Source organism: Heterocephalus glaber, unplaced genomic scaffold (genome assembly GCF_053883595.1).
Source record: "Heterocephalus glaber isolate CG9 unplaced genomic scaffold, H.glaber_assembly_v1.0 deba00001863, whole genome shotgun sequence".
In the NCBI taxonomy this organism is placed as follows: Eukaryota; Metazoa; Chordata; class Mammalia; order Rodentia; family Bathyergidae; genus Heterocephalus; species Heterocephalus glaber.
In genome coordinates, this window is record NW_028258503.1 from 665,976 (window position 1) to 680,511 (window position 14,536).

The 14,536-nt window shown below is 48.9% G+C and overlaps 2 protein-coding genes and 1 pseudogene across 2 annotated transcripts in view; 1 reads left to right on the forward strand and 2 right to left on the reverse strand.

Moving 5' to 3' along the window:
* LOC147820536 (coagulation factor VIII-like) overlaps positions 1-14,536 on the forward strand; it is a 131,240-nt gene that overhangs the window by 9,791 nt on the left and 106,913 nt on the right. The window lies entirely within an intron of this gene.
* On the reverse strand, positions 288-2,773 carry LOC101707995 (40-kDa huntingtin-associated protein). Its single transcript, XM_004875579.4, has one exon. The coding sequence runs from the start codon at positions 2,537-2,539 to the stop codon at positions 1,289-1,291; it is 1,251 nt and encodes a 416-aa protein (XP_004875636.2). The 5' UTR covers positions 2,540-2,773; the 3' UTR covers positions 288-1,288.
* On the reverse strand, positions 3,729-4,627 carry LOC147820538 (histone H2A-Bbd type 2/3-like; annotated as a pseudogene).

Here is a 14,536-nt window from a genome sequence, read left to right on the forward strand (position 1 = left end):
CTGTAATCCTAGCTATTCAGGAGGCTGGGGCAGGAGGATCACAAGTTCATGGCCAACTGGAGCAACTTCATGAGACCTCGTTTCAACATAAAAAGGCTGGCGGGCTGAGAATTTAGCTCAGTGGCACCTGCCTCGAAAACGCAAGGTCCTGAGATCGATCCCTGGTACCAAATAAATGGCTGGGGATGTAGCCCAGTAGTAGAAGAGGTACCTAGCATTTGGGAGGTCCTGGGTTCGATCCACAGTACAGTACTGCCAAGAAAGAAAAGAACAAACCAAAACCGAAGTTCGTTTCCTTGTCAAACTTGGACCAGAAAGCTTTGAAGTGGTGCTTGCTTTATTTTCTATTAACATTTATTACTTGTACATGTTAATAGATTTCACTGTAACATTTCAGCACAAGCATAGTATCTGACACTGGAAGGACATCCTGCTTTTCAGAAACAAGTACTGCCTTGCGTGCACAATACGTGATCCCACAAAACAAGTCACACTACATACTGCTGTTAAATAAGTTGCTTTTACAGATAAAAGTTGCAATGTAGATTACACATACCTGTGAGAAAGGAACCAAAACTGGGACTTCAACTAGTTAACACTGCCACTTAACTGTTGAGTTGGACACATGTGCCTTGCATTAATCCCAAAGGCCTTTGCTAGTCATTCTTTACTCAGCATGGCCTGCATGCTGCATGCCAGAGATACTGTAGATATCCCTGGTTCAGCTTCTTGCCCCCTGACAAGATAGTCACGTGTTACAGATAAGGTAAATCTCAACCCTAAGTCAGGAAAATCAAAGGACATTTATCATAGATTTAGGGCTGCAGCAAAAAGATTGTAAGGCGTGATTCGTGTGTGTGGAAATGAAACACCGGAGAGACTCTGATCATGAAAACACAGAAAGGCACCAAGAAACGAAAGTAGCAATGAAATCATACGCCTTACATACTCTGAGCAGTGCAAACCCAAGTGCTCACCAAGAAAGGATGGAGGAAGCAAAGATTAAAAGGATTCTCATTTTGAACGTTGCAGTTTTTGGAAGAGAGCCATATCCTTTACTTTCATTCTATCATAATTGAAGGGTTTTGTCCCCTATTATCATGGCGATGAGATTCTGAGAAGTAACATTCACTCAACGAAATTCCTGAGGCAGCAAGTGGAATGAATGGTAGGAAATGAGAGAACCAGGATGGACATCTTTTGTGTGTCCCTTACGTGCAAAGGTTGTGTACAACTCAAAAAGGTAAAGACAAGACGTGACAGATGGCCATTTGGCTAATGTGATCTATCAGACCCCCTGTCCTGAGGGCGAGATGGTTTCCTGCACAACGAGGTGAAGGAGGTGGTTCTGCTCAGCAGTCAACACCGGCCACATCTCCACCTGCAGCGACTTGACGGCTTCCGTGTCCTTCTCGTGGGTAGCCATGACCAAGGACTGCAGCAGCAGAAAGAGCTCCTCGGGGAGCTGGCCACAGCTCTCCTGCCCGTGGGTGTCGAAAGCCTCCCAGGAGTACTTCTCCAGGGTCTGGGCGTGCTCGGGCAGCAGCTTGGCGGGTGGTGGCTGCAGCAACAAGAGGAGCAGCACACGGGACACCTCGCAGCGGATGAGCAGGTCGGAAAAGGCGCCCAGCGCTGCCTGAGAGGGCGCGGTGGTAGCCGCGGCGACAGCAGCAGCGGCTGTAGCAGCACGAGCGCCTGTGGGGCTCGCCGGGAGCAGGGCGGGGGCCCCGCCTGCTCCGGGCTGGGGCCCCAGAGGCAGCTGCGGTGGTTGCTGGGTCTGGGGCCCCGGAGGCGGAGGTGGTGGCGGCGGCGGCGGCAGAGGCAGAGGCGGCTGCACCGCGTGGCCGCCATGCTCGCGCGCCAGGCGCTGCATGCGCGTGAAGACGGCCAGGGCACCGGTGTAGTCGCGCGCCAGCAGCTGGCAGGAGGCCGCGGAGCCGAGCGCCTGCAGCGCGGCCAGGGGCATCAGGGGCAGCTGCAGCTGGGCGGCACGCTGGAAGTGGCCGGCGGCGGCGGCAGGCTGGCCCAGGTCCCGCAGGGCGGCAGCCAGCTCCAGGCACAGGGCGGCGGCGGCGGCCGGCTGACCGAGCTCCAGGTGCAGGCGCACGGCGGCGCCCAGGGCGCTGGCGGCCGACTGCAGCGGCTCGCCGTAGGCGGAGGGGCAGCCCAGGCGCTGCCGCGCGTCGCACTCCTGCCGCAGGAAGAGACGCGCGGCCTCGGTGAGCGCCAGCGCCTCCCCGGGCCCGTGGAAGAGCGCCTGCTGGCAGCGCGCCACTGCCAGCTGGCACCACGCCGCGTAGGGCAGGCACTCCTGGGCGCGTAGCTCGCGGCCCAGCTGCCCGAACTGCTCGCCCGCCTCCGCCACGTTCGGCTTCCGCAGAAACCGCTTCTTCAGCTTGTTGGACACCAGCCGGTACCGGGCCAGGAAGTCCCCGGCCTCCGGACCCGGGCCGGCGCCGCCCGCGCCCACGCCCACGCCCACGCCGCCTACGCCTACGCCCCCGCCCCCGCCTCCCAGGCCGGAGGCCGAGGCCGCCATGTTGCCCGACCTGACGCGCCGACGCCCCGCAAGGTCCCCGCGACGTGCCGTGACGTGTCGCGTCGCGTCACGTGTCGCGACGTGTCGCGTGACGTGTCGCGTCGCGTCACGTGTCGCGACGTGTCGCGTGGCGTCGCGTCACGCTGGGGCCGGCCGTGACCGGGACGCGAGAAGACGCAACGACCGCGACCCGGCTCTGGTCGGCCCCGCCCGCTCCCCTGTTGCCCTGGTGATATGCAAAGAGCCGGGCGGAAGGCGGGGCCGGGCTGGCAGAAGCCGGCGCTTCGCTTGCCGCTGCGAGCTGCCTGGGAAATAACGGGGGCGGGGCTGACTGGACGTGGGCTCCCACGGGTCCTGCGAGTACGGCGTCCTGCGCAGGCGTGGCCTGGCCTGCCCGGGCCAGGCTCCAGCAGTTGCTAGGTTACAGCTTCCCTTGTGGGATGATGCTGAGAGCGCCTCTCGGCATTTCTCCACGCGTGAACGCGACCTTAACTAAGCTCGGAACTTTTGCACGCCCTGAACTCCGTGTTTGCCTTCCCCTGGATCGCCCCGCCCGTCACGAGTCCATCGGTCTTGCCAGGAAACCGCCTGCCCGCACCCACCACCGCTCTCCATCCCACCCTGGGAGTGAGGGTGGGGGTCAGTGCTGTCAGGCCCCACAGCCACGTTCTCATAGGCGCCATCTTAGGGCCACTGCATCAGGCGCGCGAGCCCTGATTTGCTCCGACGGAGGGGTGGGGGCGGGGGACATCTTCTGTACCCCCTCCCCTGCACACCCTTCCCGTCCGGGGCCACCCCATGCTCTGTCACTGGGAGACCCGGGTCCCACCCGGCCCCCATCCCCAGAGACCCCACCTGGACCGCCACCTCAATCCCCCATGTCCATCCCTCCTCCACCTCTGGAGGCCTCCTGGAGACTTTGGTCCCGCCCTCATCCCTGAAGACCCCGGACCACCTCCACCGCCACCTCCCCAACCCCTAATCCTCGTCCGCCCCTCCTTCAACCTCTGGATGCCTTCTGGAGACCCCGATCCCACCCGCCGCCATCCCCGAAGACTCTGCCTGCACCACCATCCGGTCTGCCCCTCCACCTCTGGATGCCTCCCAGTTCCCCACCCCACCCCACCCCTCTCCAACCCATCCCATCCAGACCCCCAACTGAGTGAAGCAGGCTCCTGGGGTGCTTGAGATCGTTTATTGGCACAACCAACGGAAGGCACAAGCCAGACCAGGTTGGGGGGGAGGGGGTGGGGGTGCTGCCCGGCTGGGCCGGTGGGCCGGGGTGGACGGCAGATAAGTAGTCCAGGGCCAGGCGTCAGGAATCCTCCTGCTCCTGCTCCCCGTCCTCAGCAGCATCTAGGGCCGGGCCGGGGCCACCCGTGAGATGGTGGTGGTGCCGAGGAGGGTGCAGAGCAGCGCGTCTTTGAGGGTGGCCACGTCCAGCAGCTCCCGGGTGATGCGCCTGCGGGACCTGTAGCGGGCCTCACGGTCGGCCAGCTCCAGTACGGTGGCACTCAGGAACTGCAGCGTGGCGGCCAGGAACACCGACGCAGAGCAACTCAGGCGCTGCGCGTAGCGGCCATCGCACAGGGCGCGCTCCACCTGGCTCACGGAGAAGATCGGCTCGGCTCTGGCGGTGGGGGAGCGGGCTCGCCGCCTCTGGGTTCAGCGCGACGACCCCCGACGGCTGCTCTGCCGCGGCATGGGCGCTGGGTTCGACACCTCTGGCTCTGCCTCCGCTTGATCGACGGGCTCGGCTCTGCTTGGCTACGCTTGGCTCGGCTCCGGTCCAGGGCCACACTCTGCCTGCCTGGAAGCTGCTGCGCCGCGGCCACTGCGTCTGTCCAGTACTGGCGCTGTCCACGGACGCTACTCCGTCTCCTAGCGACCCCGAACCGCCATTTATAGGACTGGGGGCGGGGGGGCCGCTCCTCGCCACGGGCCAGGGCGGCGGGCTGATGTGAGGGTTCCCGTGCACGAGAACGCGCGCTGCCTCATGGGAAGTCTAGACTGGATGACCGCCCGCGGTGCGCCTGCAAGCTGCTCCTCCAGGGTCGTTCCTTTGTGGCCTACCGACCCTGAGGTGGTCGCTCGTTGGTCAGGGCCAAGGCTTGGCGTGGCATGCTGGTGGTGGTGGTGGTGGTGGTGGTGGTGGGGCGGGGGGGGGGTGACATCACGGCCCTGGTGCACGACTGCCCCACCGGAAGGCAGCAGGCTAGGGCGCCTGTAGGTGTAGTCCAGGCCCTGGCCCAGGGCAGCCTCTGGGCCGCATCCGCGTCCACTTGCAGGTCCGCCTCCAGGCCCAGGCTCGCCTCCCAGCTGCTTCCACGTCCAGGCTTCAGCTGGCCTCCAGGCCCAGGCTGATCTCTAGTTTGCATCATGTCCATTCCCAGGCCAGGCTCCAGGCCCAGTGTGGCCTGTGGGCCACGTCCACATGCAGGCTGGTCTCCTGGCCCTGGCTGGCCTCCTGGCCCTGGCTGACCTCGGGGCCGCGTCCACGTCCAGGCCCAGGTCGGCCTCCAGGCCCTGACCAGGTTTAGGCCCAGGCCGCCCTCCAGCCCTCCAGGCCTCCTGGCTGGACCCTCTTGGCCTCTCATCAGTGGCCCCTGGTAGCCACTCATTCATCTGTTCTCCTCCCGGAGAGGATGGCCTGTGCTGGAACAGCTCTAGTGGGTGGAAGCCTGCAGGGTGAAACCATGTGGCCTTTTACATTGGGCTGCTTCTACTTAGCATTGTGGTTCTGATGTAGGAGATAGGGCATGGCAAAGCCGGCTGGGGAAATGAGCGGGACCTGTCAATTACGAGATCCCAGAGCAACGCCAGAACCCTGCATGTAGACCTCGAGACCTCCTACGAGATGTGGACGGCATGGAAGAAGACCACCGGGCACCACAGCAAGCTCGCTATTGCGACTTCCCACAGTAGCCCACGCTGCTTTTCTCAGGTGCAGTGTGTACTTTTATTTTTGCTTTTCTGTTTTTCTTGTTCTGCCCGAGTCTGCTCCGCAGAGCTGGTCTCTCCCGTACCCCTTCATCCCTCACTTTTTGGCACCGTTTTTGGCTTGTCTCGTCCAGTTCTTTGTTCGAGGCAAGAAGGACCTGGAATACTTTAGATTGGCGAGCCGTTTCTAAAGGAACTACCCGATAACGGTTCCTCCACGTGGCACAACACTCAGCCCACACCACTTAACTCCCTCTCGGGCCTGCATGATATGTGCCCCATTGCATTAGGGTAGGCCACCTTCTGGGTATCCACTCACCACTTGATGGCCACTTGGGCAATTTCCACTTTTTGGCTATTGTGAATTGGCTTCCACGTACATTCCTGCATGAGTTTTTGTTCGAGCACCTGCTTTCGATTCGGGGGGCGGGGTGTCTATATCTAGGAGTAGGACTCCTGGGCCATACGATAACTCTATGTTTAAGTTATTGATGAACCACCAAACTGATTTCCACAGTAGCTTTACCCTTTTACAGCCCCAGCAGCAGCATAAGGCCCTAATGCCTGCACATCCTCAACAAAAGTTGCTGTTTTCGGTTTGTTTCATTTTGTTTTGTTTATAATAGACACCTCAGTGGGTGTGAAGTGCTACTTCATGGTGCTTCTGATTTGCATTTTCCAAATGGTGAATGATGTTGTATATCTTTTTTTCTTTTTTTTTTTTGGTACCGGGGATCGAACTCAGGACCTTGGGCTTCCCAGGCAGGCGCTGTATGTTGTGTATCTTTTCATGAGCTTCTTGGCCCTTTGTGCATCTGCTTTGGAGGAGAGATGTCCATTCAAGTCCTTCGCCCATTTTTAAAAACTCGGGTCGATTGTCCTTTTTGGTGTGCAGTTCTTTGTATATTCTGGAAAACAAACCCTTATCAGATATGTAATTTGTAAATGTTTCTCCCATTCTGTGCATTTTCCTTGCACTTCCTAGACGGATTTTTGTTTGGGGTCCAATTTTTTCAAAAGAAAATGCTTTTGTGACTATGATTTTGATGTCATATTGAAGGAACTCTTGCCTGGTCCAAGGTCACATCTATGTTTTCTTCTGAGAGTTTTATACTGTTAGCCCTTACATTTAGGTCTGTGATCAGGTTAATTTTTCATGTTGTGACACAGGGGTCCAGCTTCATTCTTTGGCATGTGGCTATCCACTTGTACCAATACCATTTTTGTAAGGGATCATTGTTTTCCCCACTAAGTGCTCTTGGCACCCTTGCTAAAAATCAACTATACATAGATATGTGGTTTGTTTCTGACTCTGAATTTCACAACATTGACCTATATGCCTATCACGATGTCAGAACCACACTTCTTTGGATTACTGTAGCTTCATAGTAAAGTTTTGAAGTTGAGAAAGATGAGTCCTTCAACTTTGTTCTTCTATTTTGAGATTGTTTTGGGTATCTGGGTCCCTTGTATTTTCACATGGATTTTAGAATAAGCTCGTCAATTTTTACAAAGAGACCAGGCTGGATTCTAACAGGGATCACATTTAATCTGTACTTTGTCTTGGAGATTATGGGCATCTTACCAATATTAAGTGTCTTGATCCATTAACATGGAATGCCTTCCCATTTATTTAGGTCTTCTCAATTTCTTTTTTTTTTTTTTGTATATCCTTTTATTGGTACATTTTAGGTATACAATATAATGACATTCATCACTGGAGATATGCACCTTTACATACTCTCTTGGTTCTTATTTTTTCCCCCTTCCCCTGCCCTCCCTTCAACCCCTCCATCCCTCCCTATTTACAAAGACTTTGTTTCCATTTTTTCTTTTTCTCATATTAATTCCATTCCCTTCTTTCCTTTCCCCTTCCCCTCCCACTTCCCCTTCGCCCCTTTTCTTCCTATTTCACATTATCTATTATACTTTTTAGTCCTTATTTACACTTTCAGTTTCTCACACTAGCAAAACTATTCGGAATTTACACACGTGTCCTATTTATTTCACTTAAGAGTATCGCCTCAATGTGCATCTATTTAGCAATAAATGTCTCTAATTTCTCATTTTTGATGGCTGAGTAGTACTCCATTTTATTAAAAAACCACATTTTCTTTATCCAGTCTCCAGTTGATGGGCATTTGGGCTGTTTCCAAGTTTTAGCTATCACAAACTGTGCCGCTATGAACATGGGTGCACATATATCACTGTGGTATGATTCTTTTAATTCTTTGGGGAAGATACCCAGCAGGGGAATAGCGGGGTCAAATGGGACCTCTAGTCCTAGTTCTTTGAGGTATCTCCATACTGATTTCCACAGTGGTTGCACCAGTCTACACTCCCACCAGCAGTGGAGCAGGGCTCCTCTTTCCCCACAGCCCCGCCAGCATTTGTTGTTGGTTGATTTCATGATAGCAGCCATTCTTTCTGGAGTGAAGTGGAATCTCAGCGTTGTTTTCATTTGCATCTCTCGAATGTAGGTCTTCTCAATTTCTTTCTGCAATGTCTTGTAACTTTCAGAGTGCAGCTCTCGCACATGTTTCGTTAAGTTTATTCCTTGATACTTTATTCTTTTTGATGCTATCATAAAAAGAATAATTTCCTTAACCTTATTTTCAGATTGTTTGTTGCTAGTGTATAGAAATACAACTCCTTTTTGCGCACTGATTTTGGATCCTGAAACTTTGCTGAGCTCACTTATTTCATATTCAGATAGGATCAAGCATTTTCTTTTCCTTTTTCATGGATTCTTTAGTGTTTTTCTCCACATAAGAACATGCTCTCTGGGAACAGAGATAGTTTTACTTGCTCCCTTCTGATCTAGATGCCTTTAATTTCTTTTCCTTGACTAATTGCCCTGACCAGAAGTTTGAGTACAATGTTGAATAGAAGTGACAAGACAAGACATCCTCATCATGTTCCTGATTTAAGGTGGAAACCAGCCAATCTTTCATCATCAAGTATGATGTTATCTCTGGGTTTTTCACAGATAACCCCTTTATCCGGTTGAGGAAGTTCCCTCCTAGTATTCCTAGTTTGTTGAATTTATTTTCATGAAAGTGTTTTGGATTTTGTTCAGTGCTCCTTTTCCTGCAGTGGTTGAGATGATCACGAGCCCCCACCCCCATTTCTTTTTTTTTTTTTTGTATTAAATTCTTTTGTTGGTACATTGTAGGTATACAACACAATTACATTTCTCAATGGGAATTGTACCTTTACATAATGCATCTTGGTTCTTATTTTTTCCCCATTCCTAGGCCCCCCTTCACCCCCTCCAGCCTTCCCTATTTACAAAGACTTTATTTCCATTTTTCCCATTTCTCATCATTTTTTCTTTCCCTTCTTTCCTTTCCCCTGCCCCTCCCACTCCCCCTACCCCTTTGGACCTTTTCTTCCCATTTTGCATTATCGATTATTCATTCTAATCATTGGTACATTTCGGGTATACAATATAATGACATTCATCATTGGAAATTTGCACCTTTACATAGTCTCTCTTGGTTCTTATTTTTCACCCTTGCCCAGCCCTCCCTTCAACCCCTCCAGTCCTCCCTATTTACAAAGATTTTGTTCCTATTTTTCCATTTTCTCATAGTAATCCCATTCCCTTCTATCCTTTCCTCTAGCCCTCCCACTTCCTTCCCCTTTGCCCCTTTTCTTCCTATTTCACATGACCTATTATACATTTAGTCCTTATTTACACTTTCAGTTTCTCACACCAGAGAAACTATTCGGTATTTACACATACGTGTCCTATTTATTTCACTTAAGAGTATCGCCTCAATGTGCATCCACTTAGCTATAAATGTCTCTAATTTCTCATGTTTTATGGCTGAGTAGTACTCCATTTTATAAAAAAACCACATTTTCTTTATCCAGTCTCCAGTTGGTGGGCATTTGGGCTGTTTCCAAGTTTTAGCTATTACAAACTGCACTGCTATGAACGTGGGTGCACATATATCACTGTGGTATGATTCTTTTAATTCTTTGGGGAAGATCCCCAGCAGTGGAATAGCGGGGTCAAATGGGACTTCCAGTCCTAGTTCTTCGAGGTATCTCCATACTGATTTCCACAGTGCTTGCACCAGTCTGCACTCCCAACAACAACGGAGCAGGGCTCCTCTTTCCCCACAGCCCTGCCAGCATTTGTTATTGGTTGATTTCATGATAGCAGCCATTCTTTCTGGAGTGAAGTGGAATCTCAGCGTTGTTTTCATTTGCATCTCTCGAATGACCAGTGATGTTGAACATTTTTTCATGCATTTATTTGCTATTTCTACTTCTGTGTCTGAGAAATGTCTGTTCATTTCAGATGCCCATTTTTGGATTGGGTCTTTAAATTCAGGAGGTCTGATCTTTTTAAGTTCTTTATAGATTCGAGATAGTAGACCTTTGTCTGAGGAAGAGCAGGTGAAGATTTTTTCCCACATTGTGGGTTGTCTCTTCACACTGCTGGTGGTTTCTCTTGCTGTGCAGAAGCTTTTTAATAAGAAGAGATCCCATTCGTTGATTGTTTGTGCTAGTTCACGGGCAACTGAGGTTTTGTTCATAAAATCTTTTCCTACACCCATGTCTTCAAGGGTTCTACCTAACCTCTGTTCCAACTGGTTCAGCGTTTCTATTTTAATATTTAGATCTTTAATCCACTTTGATTTTAGTTGAGTGCATGGTGAGAGATATAGGTCTAGTTTTAATCTTTGGCAAGTTGAAGCCCAATTTTTCCAGCACCATTTATTAAAGAGGCTGTCTTTCCTCCAGTGAGGGCGTTTGGCTCCTTTGTCGAAGATGAGATGGCTGAGTGTGTCTGGAGTTGTTTCTGCATCTTCTAATCTGTTCCACTGGTCCTCAAGTCTGTTTCTTTGCCAGTACCATGCTGTTTTTATCACAGTAGCTTTGTAGTAGAGTTGCAGGTTGGGGATTGTGATACCCCCTGCCATGTCTCTGTTACCTAGAATTTATTTTGCTATTCTGGGTCTCTTCTTGCTCCAAATGAATTTTTGGATTGTTTTCTCAAGGTCTATGAAGTATGCTGCTGGGATCTCAATTGGAATTGCATTAAATCTATATAGCAGTTTTGGAAGTATGGCCATTTTCACTATATTAATCCTTCCTACCCAGGAGCCCGGGACGTCTGTCCATTTTCTGATATCATCTTCAATCTCTCTTTTCAGAGTGCCATAGTTTTCAGAGAAGAGGTCTTTGATTTCTTTCGTTAGGATGATTCCTAGGTATTTCAGTTGTTTGGATGCTATTGTGAAAAGAATTATTTGCCCTGTTTCTCTCTCAGTGAGTCTGTCATTGGTGTAGAGGAAAGCTATTGATTTTTGTGTGTTGACCTTGTAACCAGCTACTTGACTGAATTTGGTTATTAAGTCTAGAAGACTTTTGGTGGAGTTCTTGGGGTCTTCTATATAGAGGATCATGTCATCTGCAAATAATGACAATTTGACTTCTTCATTACCTATCTTCATTCCTTTTATTTCTTTCTCTTGTCTAATTGCCGTGGCTAATGTTTCCAGAACTATATTGAACAAGAGTGGTGATAGTGGACATCCTTGTCTTGTTCCTGATTTTAGTGTGAAGGATTTCCATTTTTTGACCATTTAGTATGATATTGGCTGTTGGTTTTTCATAGATGGCTTCTATCAGTTTGAGGTAGAGACCATCTATTCCAATTTTGTGTAGGGTTTTTATCATAAATGCATGTTGGATTTTGTCAAATGCTTTTCCTGCATGTATGGAGATAATCATATGGTTTTTGTCCTCGGCTCTATTGATATAGTGTATTACATTGATTGATTTTCGTATATTGAACCATCCCTGCATCCCTGGGATGAATCCCACTTGATCAGGGTGTATGATCTTCTTGATGATCTTCTGCATTCTATTTGCCAGTATCTTATTAAGGATTTTTGCATCTATGCTCATTAGTGCGATTGGCCTATAGTTCTCTTTTTCAGTTGGGTCTTTCTCTGCTTTGGGGATCAAGGTGATGCTTGCTTCCAGGAATGAATTTGGGAGTATTGCTTCCCTTTCAATTTCATTGAAGAGTTTTAACAGTAGTGGCAGCAGTTCCTCTCTAAATGTCTTGTAGAATTCAGCAGTGAAGCCATCAGGGCCCGGGCTTTTCTTAGTTGATAAGTTTTTAATTACATTTTCAATTTCATTGGTTGATATTGGGTTGTTCAGAAATTTTAGGTCTTCTCCGTTCAACTTTGGTAATTCGTATGTATCTAGAAATCTGTTCATTTCTTCTGTGTTGTCCATCTTATTGGCGTATAGGTTCTGGAAGTAGGTATTGATGATCCTCTGGATTTCTGCTGGGTCTGTTGTAATTTCACCCTTTTCACTCGTAATTGCATGGATCTGGGCCTTTTCTTTCCTTTTTATTACAAGGTTGGCTAAAGGTTTGTCAATTTTGTTGATTCTTTCGAAGAGCCAACTCTTGGCTTCATTGATTTTTTTTGTATCGTTCTCTTAGTCTCCATTGCATTGATTTCTCCTCTGATCTTTATAATTTCCTCCCTTGTATGAGCTTTGGGGTTGTCCTGCTCTTCTTTTTCTGGAAGCTTGAGGTTCAGTATCAGGTTCTTTAATTGGGCTCGTTCTGTTTTCCTAATATGCGTATTCACTGCTATGAATTTTCCTCCTAAGACTGCTTTCATTGTGTCCCATAGATTCCGATATGTTGTATTGTCATTGTCATTTAATTGAAGGAACTGTCTGATTTCTTCTTTAATTTCCTCTGTGACCCATTGGTTATTCAGAAGTGTGTTGTCCAATTTCCATGTGTTTATGAAATTTTTTGAGTTTTTTTTGCTATGGATCTCCAGTTTCATCGCACTATGGTCTGATAATATACAGGGGATAACTTCAATTCCTTTGCACTTACTTAAACATGTTCTATGTGTGAGTATGTGGTCTATTTTTGCGAATGACCCATGTGCAGCTGAGAACAATGTGCATTCTGATTTTGTGGGGTGGAAGACTCTGTAAACATCTGTTAAGTTCATTTGTTCAAGAGTTCGATTGAGTTCTAGTATTTCATTACTTATTTTTAGTCTAGTTGATCTATCTATTTGTGATAGTGGGGTGTTGAGGTCCCCCACTACAATTGTATTAGTGCATATATGGCTTTTCATGTCCGTTTGTATTTGTTTTATATAGTTGGGTGCACTAGTGTTTGGTGCATAGATATTTATGATTGTCATCTCTTCCTCTTGGATTCTTCCCTTTACAAAGATGTAGTGTCCTTCTTCATCTCTGTTCATCAGTGTTGGTTTGAAATCTGCTTGATCTGCCAAGAGGATAGCTACTCCTGCTTTTTTTCGGGTTCCTGTCGCATGCAGTATTGTTTTCCACCCTTTAACTTTCAATCTATGACTTTCCTTTTGAATTAAGTGTGTTTCTTGTATGCAGCATATTGTTGGATTTTGCTTCTTGACCCATTCTGCCAGTCTATTTCTTTTGATTGGTGAGTTGGGACCATTAACATTGATGGTTATAACTGAAACATATTGACTTGTCATTGCCATGACTTTTTCTTTTTGTTGGGTTCTCCCCCTTTACATTTAATTTCTTGTCCTGCCAGATGAGTTCATTCTGCTTTGCTTCCTGGGGTTCTGATCCTCAATGTCTGTTCCTAGGATATTGTGTAAAATTCTTTGGAGTGCTGGTTTGGTATTCACCAAGTTCCTAAGGTGCTCTTTGTCATGAAAGTATCTTATTTCTCCATCCATTTTGAAAGATAGTTTTGCAGGGTACATCAATCTGGGTTGGAGGCTGTTTTCTTTTAGGGCTTGGAATATGTCACTCCAAGCTCTTCTTGCCTTGATGGTTTGTGTTGAGAAGTCTGCTGTGATTCTGATGGGCTTTCCTTTGTATGTGATTTGTTTCTTTTCTCCGACTGCTTGGAGAACTTTGTTCTTCTGTTGTGTTTCTGGAATCTTAACAATTATATTCCTATGTGTAGATTTTTTTGGATCAAGGCTATTTGGAGTCCTATATGCCTCACTTATCTGTATGTCAAGCTCTTTTTCCCTGCTTGGGAAGTTTTCTGCCATTATTTCTGTGAAGAGATTTTTTTATGTCATCTTCACTCTCTCCTGTTTCTTCATTGAGCCCAATCAGTCTTACGTTATTCTTTTTTGCACCATCTAGCAGCTGCTGGATTGATTTCTCATGTTCCCTTATAATTTTGATGCAATTTTTCTTTTCCTGGTCACTAATTGCAATCTTATCTTCTACATCTGAAATTCTGTCCTCACATTGTCTCATTCTGCTGTGTAGACTTTCAATGGAGTTTTTCATGTCCTGGAAATCTATTTGCATCTGTTTTATGGATTCCATTTGTTTCTTATGTTGGGATTCCATCATGTTCCTGAGCTCCTGTCTAGATTTATTAATCATGTCTTGCACTAGAGGCACAATTTCTCCTGTTATCTGAGAAATTATTTCTGATTTCGTTTTTTCCAGATCCCCTTTTGTTGCCAGTTGAGTGGGTCCAGGTGGTTGAGTATCAGAGTGTTCCATCTCATTTCCATTTGGGGTTGCTGTAGGTGATCTGGAAGTCTGGTTTTGAGACTTATTTACATATTTTCTCATTTCAACTGGGGTGGGGGGCTGTTAGCGCCTGCATGGATTACCTCCTCTGAGCTGGGTGCGGTGGGACAGGGGCCAGGAGCAGCGGTAGGGATGGTGACCCAAAAGCCCTTTCCTGTGGGCTGGGAACAGCCGGAGGGATGGTGGCCGGGAAACCCCTTCCTCTGGACCAGGAGCAGTGGGATGGTGGCTCAGAAGCCCCTCCCTCTGGGCCGGGAGTGGTGGGAGGGATGGTGGCCCGGAAGCCCCTTCCTCTGGGCCAGGAGCAGTGGGACAGAAGGTGGCCCAAAAGCCCTTTCCTCTGGGCTGGGAGCAGCGGGAGGGATGGTGACCAGGAAGCCCCTTCCTCTGGACCAGGAGCAGTGGAACGACGGCTCAGAAGCCCCTACCTCTGGGCCGGGAACAGTGGGGCTCAGTACCTTGGTCTGGTGGTCTGGTGTCCTCTGCGTCTTTGTA

Excerpts from the sequence above, each read along its gene's own strand:
- LOC101707995 (XM_004875579.4), bottom strand. The coding sequence starts at position 2,539 with ATGGCGGCCTCGGCCTCCGGCCTGGGAGGCGGGGGCGGGGGCGTAGGC.